This window comes from Acipenser ruthenus, chromosome 1, assembly GCF_902713425.1.
Source record: "Acipenser ruthenus chromosome 1, fAciRut3.2 maternal haplotype, whole genome shotgun sequence".
Lineage (NCBI taxonomy): Eukaryota > Metazoa > Chordata > Actinopteri > Acipenseriformes > Acipenseridae > Acipenser > Acipenser ruthenus.
Window position 1 is genome coordinate 100,422,732 of NC_081189.1, and position 21,813 is coordinate 100,444,544.

General features: G+C 39.9%; 1 protein-coding gene across 3 annotated transcripts in view; it reads left to right on the forward strand.

The window, feature by feature from the left end:
• Positions 1-21,813, forward strand: part of LOC117421442 (peroxisome proliferator-activated receptor gamma coactivator 1-alpha-like) — a 276,291-nt gene that overhangs the window by 91,483 nt on the left and 162,995 nt on the right. The window contains exon 1 of one of the 3 annotated variants that reach the window (XM_059032678.1): positions 20,603-20,862. The exons of 1 other annotated variant lie outside the window; for it this stretch is intronic. In XM_059032678.1, coding sequence (XP_058888661.1) covers positions 20,611-20,862 — 252 coding nt within the window. In that variant the 5' untranslated portion in view covers positions 20,603-20,610. Of the gene's footprint in view, positions 1-20,602; positions 20,863-21,813 lie in introns of those variants that run through there. One more of the 3 variants, XM_059032674.1, reaches the window with a different exon arrangement.

Here is a 21,813-nt window from a genome sequence, read left to right on the forward strand (position 1 = left end):
TCTAATAAAGACACCCATATATCTTATTTTTCCTTCCGCTGTATAAAAATAGCAACTGTTAATTTCACAGATTTAAGTTAAATATGTTGGTTGAGTTAACATTGAAGCACTTTGCCTGGAGCTCCAGTAAGCCTATTTGTTTCACTGACAGTGAGCATCATCTACATAAATAAAGAGACAGAATGATCACGTTGCATTGAAAATGCATGTGCCACAGCTCCAAGATCATTACTTAGCCAGAAACGTCTAATGTCATGAACAATATCTTGAGGTTTGACCTTCATAGGTTTCTGTGCTTTATGTTATCCTGATCTCCTTAATGATTAGAGGCAGCAATTACACACATACATACCAAAAACAGATTTTTTTCCCCCTGGCCTTTGTTTGTGAAGGAAGATAATTATCCCCATAATAAAATGGCTCTGCACGTAATGCATTTTCAACAGTCCACTGCTTCAATTACATGTATTTACTTACAAGTCAGAATTTATTCTCTGCCAGACACAGTCAGTTTTGTTTTGAATAGTAAATTAAAAGCTTTCCAGCACTATTGGTGCACATTTGTTGCCAGAGTTCAACATCACTAGAAACTCAGCAATCCGGAACGCTGTGGATATTGATATTTTTGTAGGACTTTTTAAATCAAATAATTTAAAGATATTGGGGACAAAAATCATATAAAGAACTGAAATGAATTCATTTACACAGCACTCCCCATGCATAAAAGTATCCCTGTTCACATAAAGAGCCTGGTGAACTGAGGTTGGGGACAAATTGCAACACAGATGTAATATTATAAACATTTTTGTGCTGGAATCACAGATGTAGGCACTAGAAATAATTATGCACGACAAAGGATGAATCGTATGATTTGTGATCCGTGCTAACCCCTTTTTCAAGCGTAAATGCAAATTAGTTTTTTTTGTAGTTTTTATGATTATCCACCATATTTACATTAAATATTGAAGAAGCTGCCATGAGCTGATAGAAATAAAAAGCCACTAGTAAACATTTTTACAGTATGTTAAAATTGATTATGTGTTCATTAAGGTGAAGGGCTTAGGGGCTGAGAAGTCCTTACAAGGTCAGGTTCTGTAAGTGATCAGGGGGAACGTCTGTGCATATGTTTGCATTTGCTGTAGAGCTACATTTGCTGCATATTTAAATTTATACCATGAGTGTGGGTATATCTAGCGTGGGATAATTTTGTGTTATTCCACTTAATTGGAATAACATGCTTACTGGGACCAGTTTTGAATGTCTTTGCTTACATTCCAATCCAGTAGTGTACTGCTGAAATTGACATAATGAGCTCAAGGTTCTACTATATCTAAAAAGATGGTTGTGAAGAGGCCAAAAACAAGGTTAGAAATTAATCTATGTCGAAGCATAGCGTGTTGAAAATGAAAGAAAAGATCCACCAGGTAAAATAATCACTGAATTAATTGATTTAATATAAAAAATGCACACATTTTATTGTTATTTATTTTTAAAATGTACTTGTGGTACAAACTGAATATTGAATGGTATAGGGTTTTTATTCGCCTTAGGAGGATGTCCTTGCATAAACCACTCACCCTTGTCGGGGCTCGTGATTTACTGCGGTGAATAAAAACCCTACACCACGAACAAATGCTCTATGCTTGTAGTAGGGTAAGGTCTGTGCTGGCTATCTGACGCATGCATGATCCTGCAGGGGGGGTCGGGAGCCCTGTGCGATCCGCCTGTCAATCATGGCAATGACACAGAGAGGTTGGGTGAGGGTGTGTCGTCTCTCTATATCTCTGAGTGGTCGAGAGGTGGGTCTTGGGTGGTCGCTGGACCTATAAAAGTGATGCTTTGCTGTTCCCTCGGGTCTTGCCCTTCTAGGAGAAATGACAGTGGGAGCTATGTTCGTAAACCAGGATTACAAACTACAGAACGCCAGTGTCTGGAGCAAGAGATAAAGAAGAAGACGACAGCCACTGCACAGAATTAGTGTATTTTGTTTCCACATACCCCTAGTGGGACGTTATTAGCTTATCTGGGGGAAGTCTGGGCAACCCTGTGAGTGTGAGTGAGGGACCAGCAAAGTACCTCTCAAGCCCGAGCCGTACCGGAGAGCGGAGGCTGCGGGAAGCTGCAAGAAGTAGCACCTTTTGTTTGTAGTTTTATTACTGTGTGTTATTTTCCTTTTTTCTTTTGCCTTCTGGTTTTGAATATTATTTTGGCACCTGCGTGTGCACCATAATGGGACTGAACAGTAAACTTTACCATTGTTGGTATTTCCTCTCATCTGCCGTGGAGACGAACTTTACCATTGCTGGTATTGTTCCTCCACGGTGCAACAGTGCCCCCGTGCCATATAATAAAAATTTGACACCGATGAGGTGGTCTCAAATAAACTTTCTGACTCCTGTGTATTCAGTGAACCCCACACCCTTCTACATGTGGTGTCAGCAGTGGGATTCACTGGCCCTGCTCATACACAGCATCACACCATACTGGGAGCAGAATGGGTCCTGAGCAATTCGCTGCTATGATGGAGCTCATGCGCCAAACCTCGACGGCGGCCGTGCAGGGAGGTGCAAGGGCTGCGGGACCAGACCCGAGATTACAGTGGCCCACTAAGGTGATGGCTGAGGACCGTCCAGATAAGCGTATCTGGACGTGTTGAAGGCCATTGCGATCTCGGCCCAGTGGCCCCAGGAACAGTGGGCTATTTACCTCCTGCCTCAGCTGACTGGGGAGGCACAGGCAGTGGTGAAAATTCAGTCCCCGGCAGGGATGATGGACTACCCCACTCTGAAGGCGGCTATCCTCATTCGAGTGGGGTCTACTCATGAGGGCTTCCGAAAAAAAATCCAGAATGAGGTCTTTTCGGCGGAGGAGAAACCCCGCACCATTGCTCATCGCTTGCAGGATTACGCACTGGGCTGGCTGAACCCAGATGTGACCACCAGAGCCAGGCGCGCCTGTGGGTGCAACGACAGGCACCAGACCAATTGGATAGGGCGTTACAGCTGGCACCAGTGGTACCAGGCAACGGAACCAACGCCCGCTAAGCCACCTGGAAAAGCCTGTACTCCAGCATCACCCCCACGACTGGCCCAAGGGAGGCCGAAGGGACTGGGGGGGAAGGGGTAGCCAGGTTTTTGGATGGGGTGTGGCGGCGGGAGCTCCCGGCCCAAGAATCAGGGCAGGGTGGGGTTACCCACGGACTGCTGCGGTATCGGACCGGGGTCTCGCACGGCCACCCTACTGTCGAGCCCCTTTGACGGTTCCTGTTCTCCAACCTCCTGGTGAAGCTTCATGGTGAGGAAACATGCTGGGAGGTGGCCCACATCGCTCATGATTTTCACGCTATGGAATGTGACCTCATCCGACCAGATAAGAGTGTTCTATTACCTCAGTCACTTCAACAGACAGGTTTTGTTATTCCTGTGACTGTGGATGGTACACAAACCCAGGCACTCTTGGATTCAGGGTGTGGTCAGTCCCTAATACAATCGGGTTTAATCTCACCGGGGCAGAAACAAACAACGGGACAGGTTATTATTATTATTATTATTATTATTATTATTATTATTATTATTTATTTCTTAGCGGACGCCCTTATCCAGGGCGACTTACAATTGTTACAAGATATCACATTATTTTTACATACAATTACCCATTTATACAGTTGGGTTTTTACTGGAGCAATCTAGGTAAAGAACTTTGCTCAAGGGTACAACAGCAGTGTCCCCTACCAGGGATTGAACCCACGACCTTCTAGTCAAGAGTCCAGAGCCCTAACCACTACTCCACACTGCTGCCCTAAATGCATTCATGAGCACTTATCCAAAGATTTCTGTAAATTAAAAAAAATGGCCAGCAGGTGACACAAGTACAAATGGGTTTGTGTCCTCGCTTGCTAGTGCTTGTCATTCTGGGGCGGGACTGCAAGCAGTTAGTTGGCTACTGTGACAGCCCCGTACTCCCTATTGGCTAAGGAAGAGGAAGTCATTGGAGAGATTGTCCCCTTTCGCGATCCGGCGTGGTTTTGCCATAGATTTAAACCATGAAAAACTAAACGGGAATGCCGGGCCGCTAAAATGAGGGCTGGCAATAGGTAGTCTGAGGAGTTTCAGATGGGGGCGATTGGTGAAGGTTCTGGGAGGGAGGCCACGGAACCAGCGCAGGGGTCTGGCGCGGCTGCCTCCGCTCAGGACCAACCTGATCCTGAGCTGATAGCCATGGGCACTGATTTTTTTTAGCTCGGTCCCATGACTTCCGGCTCGAGCAAGGACGTGACGACGTGCTGGGCAGGCTCTTTGACCAAGCCGCTGTGATCAGTGTTCGAGCCCAGATGTGCCGCCACATACCCTCACTTTGAAATTAATCGAGATCTCTTGTATCGTGTTGAAAAATTACCCGAGAGAGAGGAAGTGCGTCACCGGTTGCTCATTCCTCAGCCTTTTAAATAGGATCTGTTGCAGTTGGCGTATGCTATTCCCATCTGGTCATTTGGGAAGGGACAAAACCAAAGCAAGGCTTGTGACACGGTTCTATTGGCTGGGGCTGGAAGCAGCACCTTTTGTTTGTAGTTTTATTACTGTGTTTTATTTTCCTTTTTTCTTTTGCCTTCTGGTTTTGAATATTATTTCGGCACCTGCGTGTGCACCATAATGGGACTGAACAGTGAACTTTACCATTGTTGGTATTTCCTCTCATCTACCATTGCTGGTATTGTTCCTCCACGGTGCAACAGTACCCCCTTGTGCTATATAATAAAAATTAGACACCAGTGAGGTGGTCTCAAATAAACTTTCTGACTCACATGTATTCAGTGAACCCCACACCCTTCCTCAATGCTCTATTTTCGTTATTCCTTACATTGCGACCTCCATGGGATGTTATTTTTTGTGGACTCAATGAAGCGAAGGTAGCTTTCACTTACTTTTGACTGTTGTATTTTTGAAAAGAAGCCAATGAATTTAGTTCATAACCTTATCTTCTTATTACCTTACCACATATTTTGAACACATTTTACCACTATACTGAACTACATACCATTCTACAATGAAGGTATTTTTTTTTTCCTGATTGTGTATATGTTTATTATCAAACTAAAAAGTATCAAAACATTACCTGAAAGTACTACTAATACTTGTGTACTAACACAACAAATACAAAACCTATTTGCATACAGTATCTTTTCTCTATAAATCCGACAGTCTGTAGTTGGTTGATGATGATGATCAGCTACAGTATGTTTGCTTCACTAATCATTGCATTGCTCAGCAAGGACTGCTGATTGGAAAGGCCGGGCTGACAGAGGCAATGACGAATCCCACATGGTCAGTGACTGCCTGCTTCACAGTCAATAGCAAGGGAAGTCATTGGCAGCCAAGAGCAGAGTATAAAGACAGTTTACTAGTAGGGCTAAAACAAAACTCAGACACCCAAGTTGTATTGTAAAAAATACTTAATCCCCACATTTTTTATGTAATATACGGTACAGAGCAGGTCCACTGAGGTCTCATTTTCTTGATTGCCCTGCTCCATTTATAGGAGTTGGAGAACTTTTAAATGTCATTTGTCAAGATAGGAAAACTGTAGGCCAAAGTTTGTACCTCTATTGGAATTTAATCACCTAGCTAGCCTGGATGGAAGAGTCCCACATTTTGAGCTTGTCCATTCACATGCTAACTAACTAGACTAGCTTTGACAAATGTCCTGTTTTTAAAAGAGCCATCTGGGTTCAAAGCATATCAACATTTTGCTGACACATCACACTGGTCAAACTGTAACTTAATGTCTAAACAGTAAAATAATATGAGCATGTCCCAGATATATAGAATTCCTCAGAAGCATTGCCAGTCAACTTATTCGGTGCCTTGCAGAACACATAAAGCAAATCCTGATCGCCTATATTAAGTGACTGACTGTCTGTTAGGTGGCGGTTCTGTAGCACAGAAGGTGAAGTCAGGTATGTTGTGTCTGAAATTACATTCTGTCCCCCTTGCGCTCATAGATAGATCTTGGGCTAAAGATGATGTAATCCAAAACAGATAGGTGGAATAGCCAGCTTTGTACTGTTTAAATAGTCACTGTTAAAAGATACAGTGGTGCAGCATTAACTGTGGATGACATCACTATTCTCTCTGTGTTAACAAATAAATAGAGCTTTCCTTTTAGAAAAGTGCTAGTGGAAAATGTAATCATCTCATTTCAACACTTTTTTTTACTTCCTTTTGTATCCCTTCACAGTGAGGGTGTATTTTTACCCAAACCTATGTAATGCAAATGGAGGGAATGGAATGGCATTTTTTTTTTTTTTTATAAGTAATCTGCTCAGCTATACCATTATTGCTGGCTGTTTGAAACTGCATGTGAACATATTATAACATTTGCAATACAATTTTCAAATAGAAAACCAACCAAGGATAGATGAATTCCAATAATTGTCTGTTAGAGAGTTAGAAATCAGAGCCGACCAGGTGAGAAAGAGTTATCTATATTAGCTCTAAGAGCCAGCTGTCACCTACAGCACATTGCATCCAGATGTATATGGGCAACATTTTGTGTTTTTTCATAATGGTTCCAGGTTTCTAGAGTGGTTCAGAGTTGCCCATGTTAAATTTTAAAAAACACTTACAAAATTGTATTTCTTCCTTTACCTACAATGAACTAAATAAAGAGCCTGCTGGAAGAGGGGGGCAGGGCAAGCTCAACAACACAGCTGCCTGTCAATGTCTTCCTGTCAGCTGTTATTTTTACTGGCTTAAGTGCTGAGGGCTTGTCAGTGCTAAGAGGTGGCATCATGGATCACCACTGTTGCTGAGGAGGATATGCTGTCATCGCTTTCACTAATATATTATGTAAACAAGGTGCATTCAAAGATGATCTGAATATTGTAAATATAGACTGAATGTCAACGAAAATCTTTTTTTTAGTGTCAGTTGTTTTTACTGACTCATTTTAAATTATATGTTACTCAACTTTTGCTGAGGGATCAAGATTTTCAGAAAAGTTCCATACCGTGCTATTTATTGAATGACTGATTGTGTTAATAAAAAGTTAAACTTGTGGAAAATGATGCATAACAAAGAAAGTCATTAATTGGACTCTGATAACAACAGAAAGTGTCACGCACTCCAAACAAAGTGAAAATTCTGTGTCAAGAACACATTCAGGTACCGTTCTGGATGACATGGAGGTCCCTGTATGCTGATTCCAGCCCACACCATGACTGATCCTTCTCCATATCGATCATGTTCTGTAACATGCTGCAGCAGTAAACACATTGTCTTCAGACCCTCGCACACCTGTCAGTAAATTCATGGCTGAATATGGATGTGTCAGTGAAAAGGACTGGCGTCCAATTATTGATCTTCCACCTGACTTGATCCCTCGCCATTCTCAAACATCCTGGGTTTGTCAGGCTGTCACAGAAATTGGTATTACAGCTCTTCTAGACATCCTACCAGCCTCATGAAGCTTGTGTAAAAATTCTAACCCGTATTTCATTCTGAAGGTGTTCTTGAATTTCCACTGCTTATAATTTCCACTTCTTACTTTCTGGTTATCCTTTTACATTTTTGGCTTCCCAAAGTATCTTATTGAAAATCAAAGGCAGATCTCTATTACTATCACCTTTCCTCATGCAGAAAGCTGCCCTCTCCATTACCATCTAGGGCACTGCCCCCAAACCCAGTGTAACGGAGAGCCAGATACTCATCATAGTCTCATCAGTGGTTGAAACTCCCTGCTGAGACTAATGCTCAAGAGTGCAAAGGGTCATTGTGCCAAGTCATATAGCATTGAACCTCCTCCTCCTTCTCCTCCCTATGCATTGAAAGGTGCTGCCTGCTCGCTACGGTTGCCTGAAGATTGAATTATGTTTTATAATACAGTAACACAAAGTGTACTTTGTAAGCTTTTGAATCCCCAAGTCAGGCATAGTGCTGCTCAGTTGCTTTTCACAGTACAAGTGAAATGTTTTTTTTTTTTTTTTTTTGTTCAATATTAATTATCTTATGCAGCAGCAACAAGCCTGGGCCTGTACTGCTTTTTAGACATGTCCAGAAATACCATCAATTAGATTTTCTTCCCCTTAGGTTCTATAGATGGCTGTGTTAACAATGCACTTCAGTAGAAAGTAAATTTACCAGCCACCCACATGAAAGACATTAAACATATATCACAAAATAATTAATTACATTTCACAATTTTGAACAGTGTATATTTAGAGTTATACTTAGTTGCTGGAAGAGATTCAAAAATGGGGTTCATAGTGACCTAATAAAGACACTGCTGCATAGAGTGCAAGTTGAGTCATGCGATAAGGAGCTTACCGATCTTGGCTGGGAAGCGATAGGGAGCGCTGCTCTTTTAACTTCAGCTGGTTAGGAATGAAAATCATCAGGCGCTGGACAGTGGGAATGGAGGTTGTGTGTTAATTGTCAGCCCTTCTATAGGAATCACTGTGTGGACGGCAGCACTAAGGTGAAATTCTATTTTGACCAAAACTCAGTTAAATACATGAGCACTCTAGATGTAATTTTGAAATATCAGCAATTACATGTGCTAATGTAGAACATTGCAATGTATTTTAAAATACATTTTGAAATATATGTAATTAGTCAGGCTTAGCTGATCCAGTAATTCTAAAAAACAGAAGTTAAAAATAAATGCAAGATTCCAGTTTCTCAAAGAATTGAGTAAACGGTGACTTTCTTAGTTTATAAGGGTGAAGAAAACAAGAGAAATAAATATCCCCAGCACAGCAAAACAATAAGAATAACTTCGTAATCACTTCTACATCCATATCCCTGTTTGCTTCACTGTTTACTTCAATATGTGCTCTAGTTCTGGGAGGAAAAGAAACAGGGTTTAATCACTGAATAGTAGACTGAAAAATATAACAATCTTCTTGTTGGTTATGTTAAACAATTATTTCTGTACTGGTACTGTAACTTGAAAAATTTATGATGCACATGCAGTTTAAATTTCTGGATTAAATTACAGATAATTGTGTTGTTATTATAAAAAAATGTACTTCCAAATCTTATTTTTGTATTTTTTGTGGTATTTTTCACATTCCTGTTGGCAAGTGTCTGTTCATCTTCAGAAGCACAACAAAATAATGTTCATTTTTAACAGTGTCATTATTATTATTATTATTTTTTCTGTGGAGGGTGCAAGTGCTTCCTCAGCCCTTTTTGGAGTACCAGCTTTGTTATCTAACCACGTGACATTACATTATTCAGTTATTTTTATTGTCAGTTCATTTAGATTATGTGATTAAATATTGAACACTTACTGTACATTAAGCATTATTAATAATACTTTTTTTATTTTTATCTATTTATATTAATTTGTTACAACTTTCTACCATGTTTAACATACAGTATAACACAGACATACACAACACATATTTATTTGGTTGTTTCTTGTAATGGACAATCAGTGATATATAAAAAAATAAATAAAAGTGTATAATATATAACTTGCTGCACTGATAGTCCACAGCTCTTAAAATGAATTTGGGCCAAAGCACCATAACTAAGATGGTGAAGTCTCCCCATACTTATCAAGACTAAATCCCATAATGAGACTCAGACTGGCAGCACTAGATAACAGAAGTTAGAAGCACCAAAGCATAATGCTTAAATGCTTGTGACACTTTAGAACAGCTCCTCACAGTTCTGTTCAAGAAGATGGTCTACTGATGAGAGTTAGTCATGTCACATAGGAGAAGTACTGCTGTCTCAGAAGACAATAGAAAGCATTGGAATTGACATTCTAAATACAGAAAGGAACACTACTTGCAAACAAAGAGAAAGGGATTCTGAGTGCAATAAATCAGGAGAACATGGTGATTTTAAATTATTACACTATAATCATTTTTTTTATAAGTTACCAACACACTGATTCTATCCTAATCATCAAGCTTACAAGAGAGATAAATTATTTCAGAGGATCCTTCAGTCAAATTGTTGAGAAAAAGGGCATTATAAATCCCTGAAAATGATTGCCTTGTTAATGTCTGCCATGTATCCAGAAACAAGGATGCAATGGTATTACAATTCTCCCATTGTGATTCCCCATACGGAAAGAAAATATATTTTTAGTATATTTTTTTTGAATGAGAAACATGTTAAATATATGAATAATATATTTATAACTGTACCATATATTTTCAACATATAAAATAAATATATGGCTCACAGATTAAATTATATTTAAAATATATTCCAAATGCACCAGATATTTTTAATTTTTTGTTATCAATATATATTTGCAACAAACTTACCATACACTTAAACTATATTATGTTTTTACCTTACATTTGTCATACATTTTAAAAACATTACTTATGGATGCTGTTTAAATGTATTCAAAAATATATTTAGCAACACATTAGTGTAATATTTTGGAACTGAATAAAAATACATTAACACCAGAACCACCAGAGTTATAGGCATACCTAGAACCACCATGAGCCTGACGGCCGTATTAAAAACAATATAATTACAATAATGAAAGGGCAAACAATCCGATTTAAGTCATATTTTATATCCAGCCATGTCACATAAAGCATTTGCACAACCGACAAAATAAGTGGGCATTTGAACAGAAATTAGTTAATATACACACATATTACATAAAGCACAACTGCAAAAAATGATGACAAATACAGAAATTAGTGTTTATACAGGTATATTATTTATACACGATACTATACAAAACTCAGTAAATAAGCAAGACAAAATTGAAAATAATTGGGTATATACAGTGCCTTGTGAAAGTATTCGGCCCCCTTGAACTTTGCGACCTTTTGCCACATTTCAGGCTTCAAACATAAAGATATGAAACTGTAATTTTCTGTGAAGAATCAACAACAAGTGGGACACAATCATGAAGTGGAACGAAATTTATTGGATATTTCAAACTTTTTTAACAAATAAAAAACTGAAAAATTGGGCGTGCAAAATTATTCAGCCCCCTTAAGTTAATACTTTGTAGCGCCACCTTTTGCTGCGATTACAGCTGTAAGTCGCTTGGGGTATGTCTCTATCAGTTTTGCACATCGAGAGACTGAAATTTTTGCCCATTCCTCCTTGCAAAACAGCTCGAGCTCAGTGAGGTTGGATGGAGAGCATTTGTGAACAGCAGTTTCCAGTTCTTTCCACAGATTCTCGATTGGATTCAGGTCTGGACTTTGACTTGGCCATTCTAACACCTGGATATGTTTATTTGTGAACCATTCCATTGTAGATTTTGCTTTATGTTTTGGATCATTGTCTTGTTGGAAGACAAATCTCCGTCCCAGTCTCAGGTCTTTTGCAGACTCCATCAGGTTTTCTTCCAGAATGGTCCTGTATTTGGCTCCATCCATCTTCCCATCAATTTTAACCATCTTCCCTGTCCCTGCTGAAGAAAAGCAGGCCCAAACCATGATGCTGCCACCACCATGTTTGACAGTGGGGATGGTGTGTTCAGGGTGATGAGCTGTGTTGCTTTTACGCCAAACATAACGTTTTGCATTGTTGCCAAAAAGTTCGATTTTGGTTTCATCTGACCAGAGCACCTTCTTCCACATGTTTGGTGTGTCTCCCAGGTGGCTTGTGGCAAACTGTAAACGACACTTTTTATGGATATCTTTAAGAAATGGCTTTCTTCTTGCCACTCTTCCATAAAGGCCAGATTTGTGCAGTATACAACTGATTGTTGTCCTATGGACAGAGTCTCCCACCTCAGCTGTAGATCTCTGCAGTTCATCCAGAGTGATCATGGGCCTCTTGGCTGCATCTCTGATCAGTCTTCTCCTTGTATGAGCTGAAAGTTTAGAGGGACGGCCAGGTCTTGGTAGATTTGCAGTGGTCTGATACTCCTTCCATTTCAATATTATCGCTTGCACAGTGCTCCTTGGGATGTTTAAAGCTTGGGAAATCTTTTTGTTCCAAATCCGGCTTTAAACTTCTCCACAACAGTATCTCGGACCTGCCTGGTGTGTTCCTTGTTCTTCATGATGCTCTCTGCGCTTTAAACGGACCTCTGAGACTATCACAGTGCAGGTGCATTTATACGGAGACTTGATTACACACAGGTGGATTCTATTTATCATCATTAGTCATTTAGGTCAACATTGGATCATTCAGAGATCCTCACTGAACTTCTGGAGAGAGTTTGCTGCACTGAAAGTAAAGGGGCTGAATAATTTTGCACGCCCAATTTTTCAGTTTTTTATTTGTTAAAAAAGTTTGAAATATCAAATTTTCAAGTTCCACTTCATGATTGTGTCCCACTTGTTGTTGATTCTTCACAGAAAATTACAGTTTCATATCTTTATGTTTGAAGCCTGAAATGTGGCAAAAGGTCGCAAAGTTCAAGGGGGCCGAATACTTTCGCAAGGCACTGTACCAGCCGAGGTGTGTCAAAAAAAAAAAAAAAAAAAAAAACTTTGATCAATCGAACTTAATTATTTTTATCTGACGTCTACAGTTCCTTTGCACTTTTCTGTACAAAATATTTCTGAAGACATTCTATACTACAACGAAAACTCAAATCAACAGTACGAAGGTCACTTGAAATCAGACTTAAAGGATGTATTGCAGTAAGAATACAGAAATTAGACTATGGAACAATGGTCAAAGGTGCTTTGGACTGTTGATGGATGGACAACGACAACTGTGCCTTCTGCCAGTTCTGTTGTCAATACAATGCTTGTCTTCTTTCTATTTCTTAAGGATATTATGTTCAAGTATTGCTCATCCTTGTTAGACAGCGTTTTGGGTCTTCCAGTCCTGGGTTTGTCAATTACAGATGATGTTTCTCTGTACTTGTTGATTATGCTTCGGATACCACACCTTGAAAATCAAGTTATGCAAGCTATTTCATTCAATGTTTTTCCTTCTTTATGCAAGTCAAGGTTGTTATAATAGTAGAAAACACTAGTGAAGGCTTTGAGTAAATTGTTGATGCTCATAATGCATCAGAGTAGAAAAATGCAACATGTCTAAGACTTTTGCACAGCAGTGTGTATGTGTGTGTATATATATATATATATATAATATATATATATATATATCTCCAAGCAATTCAATTCTATTGAGGTTACAGTAACAGTACATCATTGATTTATTGCTAATGCAGGGGTCAGCAGTGTTTCAGCTGTTAGTATTTAGACCAGGTGGTTGAGGGACACACAGGGCATTCCCTTTCTAGAAAGAGGTTTGGAATCTGCTTATTGCATGACTATGGAAATCTAGTTACAATAAACTTTTTTTTTATAAAAAAGTAATATATACCATTTGAGCATAAATATTCCTTGGCTTCTTTAATGCCATGAAACAATAAATACACTTTTGAATTTGCTGTTTTCATTTGGAAGATTGATAATGAATTACTGCATCATTAACATACTCTATTAGCCATCTCCATGTATGCAATCTCACTAGAGGAATGGAAACAGTGTGTTGCACTACAATAAAGACTAATTACTTTTAAAGATAAAGTCTACATTATTTTCTAACAGTGTAAGAGGCCTGAATTTCTCCCTCGAGATCTTTAATCTACAGTTAAACTGCATACTATATTGTGAGCTTGTGTCGAATCACTTAAATTACAATGGCTTGGATCTTATGAACTATGCAATCCATAATTTGGAAGGTGGGACATTCATTAAACAAGTAAGAAGTTCTCGAAACAAACATATCATCGCTATAGGGTGAATGATAGGTCAGTAAAATAAATATTCATACTTTAGATGAAACATATGTTGACAACCTCTGTTGATCAAAGAAATAAATGCTGACATGTGCAGGACAGCAGGAGGGACTACAGTTGTACACAAAGCACAGTAAATTGTTTAACTTTCAAAAGACTGCTCATGTGTTTACATAATCTGCATGGGTGAATACAATCTGAGAGGGTGCTGAGTTTTGCAGTCCACTGAAGAAGCCTCTTCTAGCACAGCAGAAAGCACTCTTAAGTCTCTAAACCTGGGGACTGGGATTCTACCCTCATCATCTACAATATGTTAAGAACTCTGACATACCTTCACAGGATTTCATAGCAGTGGAAACCAACAATTGGCAGACAAACACTTAAATAACTAAATTCAGTCAGAAATTGTACGTGTGATACAGAGTTTTGAAAAGATGAGCACATTTCAGTTTCTTGGATTTCTCCAAAGCATGGTTGCTATTCTAAGATGAGTCGGTGGAAATAGTGTTTAAATTCAAGAATAGAGTGGTCCTCCTGAGTTTCCCTTTTTTGGGGATTACTAAGGCAACCCTAAGCTTATAATTAATTTTCTTCAGGAATGTGTTTGCATGAGTTACTGCAGCTTAGGTAACCACATTTGTTTTTGTCTATGACCAAATTACACTGTGCACTGACCACAGCTCTTCTCATGCAATGCTTCTATCTGAGGCATTGATCTTTAACCTTTCTTGTCCTGCAGATCAAAAATTCAAACAGGGTCAATTTGTAGCAAAAGGAACTAAAAAAGCAGCAATGAGTATGCAGTGTAGCAGCTGGCACAGATACTCACAGTACACTACATGAGTGTATGTGTGTCTTGACAACTAACTACCCTCTACAGCACAGTGCAACTGCTCATGGGTTCCAAGATTCAATTCAAATTCTTTAACCAGGCAGGGCACAGCCCCCTTGGCCCCCGTAGTGGCGATGCCCCTGCTTGGAGTTATGTAATAGTTTTGGGACACAATTTTTCTCTTTTTTTAATGTCTCATCTAGTATGAGTCCCGAAGTGTAATGGGTCAACTGTCCTCCCTAACTCCAAAGAAGCACTGCCTGTTGGCCACCAGCCACGATGGCCAACTTGATGCAAGCAGTATTGAAACCACACTTGCGCTCCAAGTGGCAGTACTTTCACTAGGTGAGCCACTGGGGACCAGAGACACCCTATTTGCAGGTTTTTGTAGCAGGTTTTTTCCCCCATGTGTTTTCCCTCAGGGTAATAGCAGTCGAATCATAACATTTGAGTTCTGAAAACCACCAAAGACTTGCAAAGACAATTCATTAAATATGGAGTGGCAAGTATTCATAGAAAAATCCATTAATTAAAAAAAAAGGCAATAAAAACCAGTATGTCTGTAACATAACGGCCATTTACACATGGAAACACGAGTTTCTCATGAAAATCTTAATTAGCTTGTTCAAGTGCCTTACCTAAAGCCACTATAAAAGTCACAAGGCAATATGTAAATTACCATGGTCCAAAGATGGCAGCAGGTTGATATCTTGCCATTGTTCATTTGCACCTCTGCAATGCTAATGCATAGTACCATATAATGCAGACATAACAAGACCATTTATAAAATAAGCAAATACATCTTTAAAAATAAAAATCATAGTGGTGTTTTGTTCATTACACTTTCTTTTGCATTTTAAAAAGAGTATATATACTATTAGGGCTGGTTTAGAATTGGACCACTCCCAAGGAAAGTAGTACAGTCGGCACAGCTTTGAACGGGCACATTTGTGTTAACGTGATTCACCCGCAGTAAGTGATGGACGGTATAAACACCCACACAATAACCTAACATTCAAAATGTCCCCCAATCATCAGTACAGTAATCAAAACAAACAAGGGTGTATGTGGTTAAAAATCTTTATTAAGACACCCATTACACTAATAAAAAAGATGTTGTGGTCGCTAAGGTGAAACAGCTGAGAATTCTCCTCTGACATCCCCTCTGGTGTTGTCAAAGTTTCAGTTTCGGTTGTATTTTTGTCAGCACACTCTTCCTCAACTATAGAAACCCCAGCTTTTGTGAAGCAACTTTGCATTGTCTGCTGACTGACAGAGTTCCAAGCATGCTTTAGCAAGCGCACAGCATCTAATAGACATCTTATTTGCTGTTGCAGTCAGTGCTGTTTTTTCAAACTATAAACCCGACACTGCGTACAGGGATTAAATAGCCAAGGTACAGTAGAGGGGTAATCACTCAGTAACAAGGTGCAAACAGCTGATTGATTGATCTGTCAAGCTTTTACTACAGATGCCTTTTGTATTGAAATCTATGTGAATGGCAGGTAACGAGGTGAAAACAGCCGATTGGTGGATTAGTAAGAGTGATTACCAGTGCATTTGTTATTTAAGTCTATGTGAATGGCACATAACAAGATCCAAACAGCTGAGTTTGCCTGAAATATATGCCGTTCTTAACACGGTATAGACAATGCCTTTGTTATTGAAATCAATGGGAATGGCAAATGCTATTTGTCTGATATAAACAGCTGCCCGAAATAACCCTGAATGGCGTAAGTGGTGGATAATGTACCAGAATATGTGTCATCAAAAGTGTGGCTACTGGCACACGATGACAGTCTTCCTTTTACTTTTCCCCTTAGACAGTTAAAAATGTCCCTCAATCAACTAACAAGTTTTTTTTTTATTGTGAAAAATGCATGAGACAATTTAAAAATGGTGTTTTGATTGTGCATGATATAGGCGTCCAATCAACCTCAGACGTGTGTGTTATCTTATTGAAGACCTAGACCAAAAAGAATTAAGGATGATTAGAAAGACCTGCATGACTGTCTATTAAATATTAAACAGAACAAGCGGTACATATAATGGTCAATTTAAAACATTAAGAAATCTGGACACACTAATTGGCTTCCAAATCAACAAGAATCATACAATATGTGTCAAGGAGGTCACCAATTATGTTCCTAAATAATGTCTGTCATTGAATTGTTTCATTTGGATATTGTTAAGTAGTTTTTTTTTTTTCAGTTCCATGCCTTTGGTGAACTGAAGCGAGTAAAAACAAAAATGGAGGGCGTTGTTCTGAACAATGAGTCATGAGGCTGTATATTAGAAGAACAAACAGTCTGTATGATTGCATACATTACGGACACCATATTTCAATACACAATTTTCTTTTTCCCAGAGTATAATCTAACATATTTTTGGTGCTGTAATATTTATACAGGATATATAATCTTGATATTATGGGGCTTGGAATTAAGAATTATGCACCAAGGAAAATAAAACTAGGGATGTGTGGTAAATCAATATAAAATAAAAGACAGACACGCTTGCTGCTGCTGGGATGAGACTCGTGTGTTGTTGTAATAAAACTGTGCATTCTTTTTCAATGCTGCTCGGCAACTGTGAACTGGGACAGTCGCTTAGCTGGACTGGAGTTACAACATTACATCCCTCCCTTTTTTATATTAGAACTATTGGGATTAACTATTTTTTTTTGCTTTTAAGATAGTGCTTTCTAGTTTTAAAAGATATTTAATAACTTTACAGTATGCGTAAAACTAACAAAACCAGTGACACATATCAGTCCGTTGTGTTAAGTATTATTTATTGGACTGTCAGCTTTCTGTTTTGCTATGTCCTTTAAGTGTTCCCTTTTCCTGTTGTGTCATACTGCTCCAGGCGTTGGGGTAGTCTTCTATTCATTCTTGTCGGGTAGCGTCATTGGTTTTGAGGTGGTGGTGGTTGTTCTTCGTCATCTTCCTCTTCTCCCTCGGGGTGGATGTCAAGTCTTTGTTGCTCGGACTGAGGAATGAGTTTGAAATGGGAGGAGTTGCGAGTGACTTGGTGGCCATTTCAGACAGCGGTAATCATGGAACCATTGGTGGGCACCACTGTGTAGGTGAAAGGTGAAGAAAGTGTGTTGTCCTGGCATTGGCGAAGGAGGACAGTGTCACCTGGCTTGATTGAAGATGGCTTGGCATGGAATCGGGAGCCAGCATATGTTTTTATCTTTTGTTTAGCCTGTTTGTTGATTGTATGAAGGGGGTTGTTAGTAGTGGTTGGTGAGAGCTCTGGTAGCTTGATACAGAGAGGACAACCAAACATCAACTCAGCTGGTGATTTGTTGGTGGTGCTATGAGGTGTTGCACGATAATTCGATGTTTCCAGGGCTTACTGGCAGCTGTGGCAGCTAGTGTGGTTTTCCTCAAAGTTCTCATGAATCTCTCTGCCGTTGCATTAGCTTTAGGCCAGTATGGGGTAATCTTGCAATGCTGGAAGCCCAAGTAGTTTGCAAACTGTTTGAATGCGTCACTTGTGAAGGGTGGACCGTTGTTGTTCTTGACTTCTTGAGGGATGCCAAAACAGGAGAAAATCTTGAACTGTTTTGGTCGAGGTGGAGATTACAAGTTCAACAACTGGGCACCTGGAGTACTCGTCAATGATGACAGGAAGGTAATCCCCTGATGGAAATGGACCACAAAAGTCAATTGCTAAGTGTAGCCATGGGCCAGGAGGTAAGGGTGACATTTGTAAGGGCTCAAAATTGTTCTGAGGCATTGCTGCTTGGCAGGGGATACATGTCTTGACCATGGCTTCAACATGCTTGTCGATCCCAGGAAACCAGACTTTTTCCCTTAAGAGCTGTTTGGTTTTGACAACTCCCTGGTGTCCTTCATGGGCAATGGATAATGCCTGGTCTTGTAGGGATGGTGGAATGACGAGCCTGGAGCCTCTTAAAATGATGTCAGCTGTTGGCGAGACTGTTAGCTCATGTCTGATCGGGAAGAAAGCTTTGAGTAAAACTTGGTTCACATTTGATGTTCCGTGTGTTGTGTTCTAATTGTTCATTTCGGTGTTGTGTGTTAGTAGTTGGAACGTGGGATCAGTTACAGTTTCCCTTTGGAGGTCTTGCAGCTTCATAGCCCTGGGGACAGCATTTGTGGTGAGAATATTAATGTACTCTTCGGCTATTTTGGAGATTCTGCTGTCCTGGCGGGTCAGGTCTGTCAGTGGGTGCCTGGACATGTAATCCGCTGGGTTGTCTTTGCCTGGTTTGTGGAGCACTTTGAAGTTGTACGGTTGCAGGCACAGTCCCCATCGCTGTATGCGAGCAGGTAGTTTTGATTTGGGGTTGTTGAATATTAATTCTAAGGGCTTGTGGTCTGTGATCAGCACAAACGGAGCACCATAGAGGTACAAATGTTACCAGCTCCAGACGATGGCAAGCACTTCCCTTTCTGTCTGGGAATAACGTTGCTCAACAGGGTTTAGGGATCTGCTGGCATAGGCTGTTATCGTGGAGGTATTCTTGGAAATATCTTTCTGGGCCAGAATGGCATCTAGACCGACTGGACTTGCATCAACTGTGACTTCTGTTTGTTTGGATGGGTCAAAGTATGCCATCACAGTGCTGCTTGTTAATTCTTGCTTCAGCTGGTTAAGCACTGTTTGGTGTTTTGCTTCCCATGAACAAGGAGTGTCTTTTTTTGTGAGTTGTTGCAAAATTTGGGATAAACCTGGTGCAGTAGTTTGTCATTCCTAATAAGCTTTGCATTTCACTTGGGTTGCATGGTGCGCTAAGGTTGTTAATAAAGGCTATTTTCTTTGGATCTGGAGTTATTCCATCTTTGGAGAAAACATAACTGTAGAATTCTAAAGAGCTCTTGTTGAGTTCACACTTGTGTTCGTTCAGGGTGAGACCTTTTTCACATAGTCGTTGAAGTACAGCACTGAGGGTACGGTCATGGTCTTCTTGGGTGATAGCATAGACAAGGATGTCATCACTGAAATTTCTAACACCTGGTATGCCTTGTATGACAAGCTGTATTGTGTTTTGAAACACTTCAGCAGCTGAGAAGATCCCAAAGTTGATGTGTATACTGCCTGAGCCCTAGATGAGTGGAAAATGTAGTGATGTATCTGGATTCAGGCCCAAGTTCCAGCTGGTGGTAGCCTACATTTAGATCTAGTTTAGAGAAGACTGTGGCACCATTTAAGTCGTGTATGATGTCGTCAACTGTGGGAGAGATATGGCGTTCCCTTAGTACTGCGGTGTTAGGAAGGCGCATGTCAACACATATGTGTACTTCTGGGCTTTGGTGCTGCAACTATTGGAGATACCCATGGCGTTGATCCAGTTATTGTTTCAGTAATTCAAAGCTATTCTAATCGGTTAAGCTCTTTTTCCACTCTTTTCCTGATGTGGAATGGAATTCTCCTGTGGGCTTGTAGAACAGGTTGTACTGTTGTGTCAATATGAAGTTTGACTCGGAATTCCTTCAATTTACCTAGTCATTCGAATAGGTCTGGTTGTGTTGTAACCATATGTTGTGTAGTGGACAGGTTGTTACCAGTATGGCTGGTGGTATTGAGTTGATTATCTGAATTAATCCTAGATCAGATGCTGTCTGGTAGCTAAGAAGTGAGCAACTTTTCCCTTTTACCACATAGAATGTAAGTTTTGCACTTTATTCAATAATGGTGTCAAACTTGCTTTTAATTCTAGAGCAGTGTTGGATCTATATGGATATATTTTGATGTGTGTTGGTTCCAGTGTTATACGTGGTTGCAGTTTGCTGTAGGCATGTTCATCAAGCAGGTTCACACTGGCCCCCCCATCATGACATTAACAGGCACATTTTGGATGGTGACGGTGGTCAGAGGCTGGTTAGGATAACTGACAGCGCATAGCACATATACATATTCATCATCAGTGCTGGAAGAGTATGAGTTATTGCTGTCAGTTGCTTCAGAACTGCAAGTGAATTCAGGCTGAATCGTGTTTACTGCTGGTTGTTTCTTTCTTGGTGTTTTGTTCATGGGTTGGTATTCTCTGCTGCCCTCTTGTGGTTTGGAAGGGCAGTGCTTGGCGATGTGATTACATTTTCCACATGATTTACATTGTTTTCCCTTTGCAAGACAGGAAGATTGACCTCACGTATGTGGGTATGCGCCTCCACAATTGTAGCATGTGCGGTTTGTTTAGTTTAAGCTGGCCGTGTTTGTGCGATCTGTGCTGGGCGATGCGGTTCACAATCGCGTGGTCTGTAAATGGGTCATCAGTGAGCTTGGCTTGTTCAATGCCTGTAGCATGCAGCTCGGAAGTTTCTAGTGTTTTACTGAAAGCTAACAGTTCGGTCAAGGTAAGTGCTGGTTACCTTAAAGCTTTACGCTGTATGCGAGAGGAGCTGCAGCTCAGAATTATTTGTGATTTGATTTCTCAGCCTGTATCTGTGAATTCGCAGTGGGCTGCTGGCTGTCTCAGGCGTGTGTGGTAAGTATCTAGTGATTCTCCGGCTTCTTGAGTGGTTTGTCTGAATATATAAGTTTCGTATTCAATGTTTTTTTTTCTGTATGAACTAGCCATTCAGTTTTTCTACTGCTGTGCTATAGTCATCAGCATTTCCTGTATCTGGTATCGTATTGAATATATCAAACACTCGCTCACCGGCATAATGCAGCAACATGGCATGTTTTCTGGTGTTGTCTTTGATGTTAGAAGCAACCAGAAAATTGTCGAATCTCTGCATCCACTTTTGAGGTACGTTTGAGGCCTGCATCATGGACGCCTTGTCGTTTTGTTGTTTGCTAAGTTACATTCACACAGTCTTTAAGCTGTTGTAGCTTTAGAATATTCTTTGTAAGTAAAATGACTTACAGTTTTGAGCTGGGTTATCTCAAAATCCAGTTTCTTCATTGCCAATGTGGTAAATCAATATAAAATAAAAGACAGACACGCTTGCTGTTGCTGGGATGAGACCCGTGTATTGTTGTAATAAAATTGCGCATTCTTTTTCTGACAATGCTACTCGGCAACTGCGAACTGGGACAGCTGCTTAGCTGGACTGGAGTTACAACATTACAGGATGTATCATAATACATTCTAAAATAAAAATGACCAACTTTAATGTTTATTTAAGGTAGTAAGGTACCGGCAGAATGTATTTGCAAGACTACATAAAATTCAATTATATCCCCATTTTCTCATATTTCAGTTTTCTTGTTTGATTATTCTGTAACATTGCCCTGCTGATGCTACATAATCTGATCACAGTTTTCCCAAAGCAACAATACAAAATGTTTCCCATTTGGTG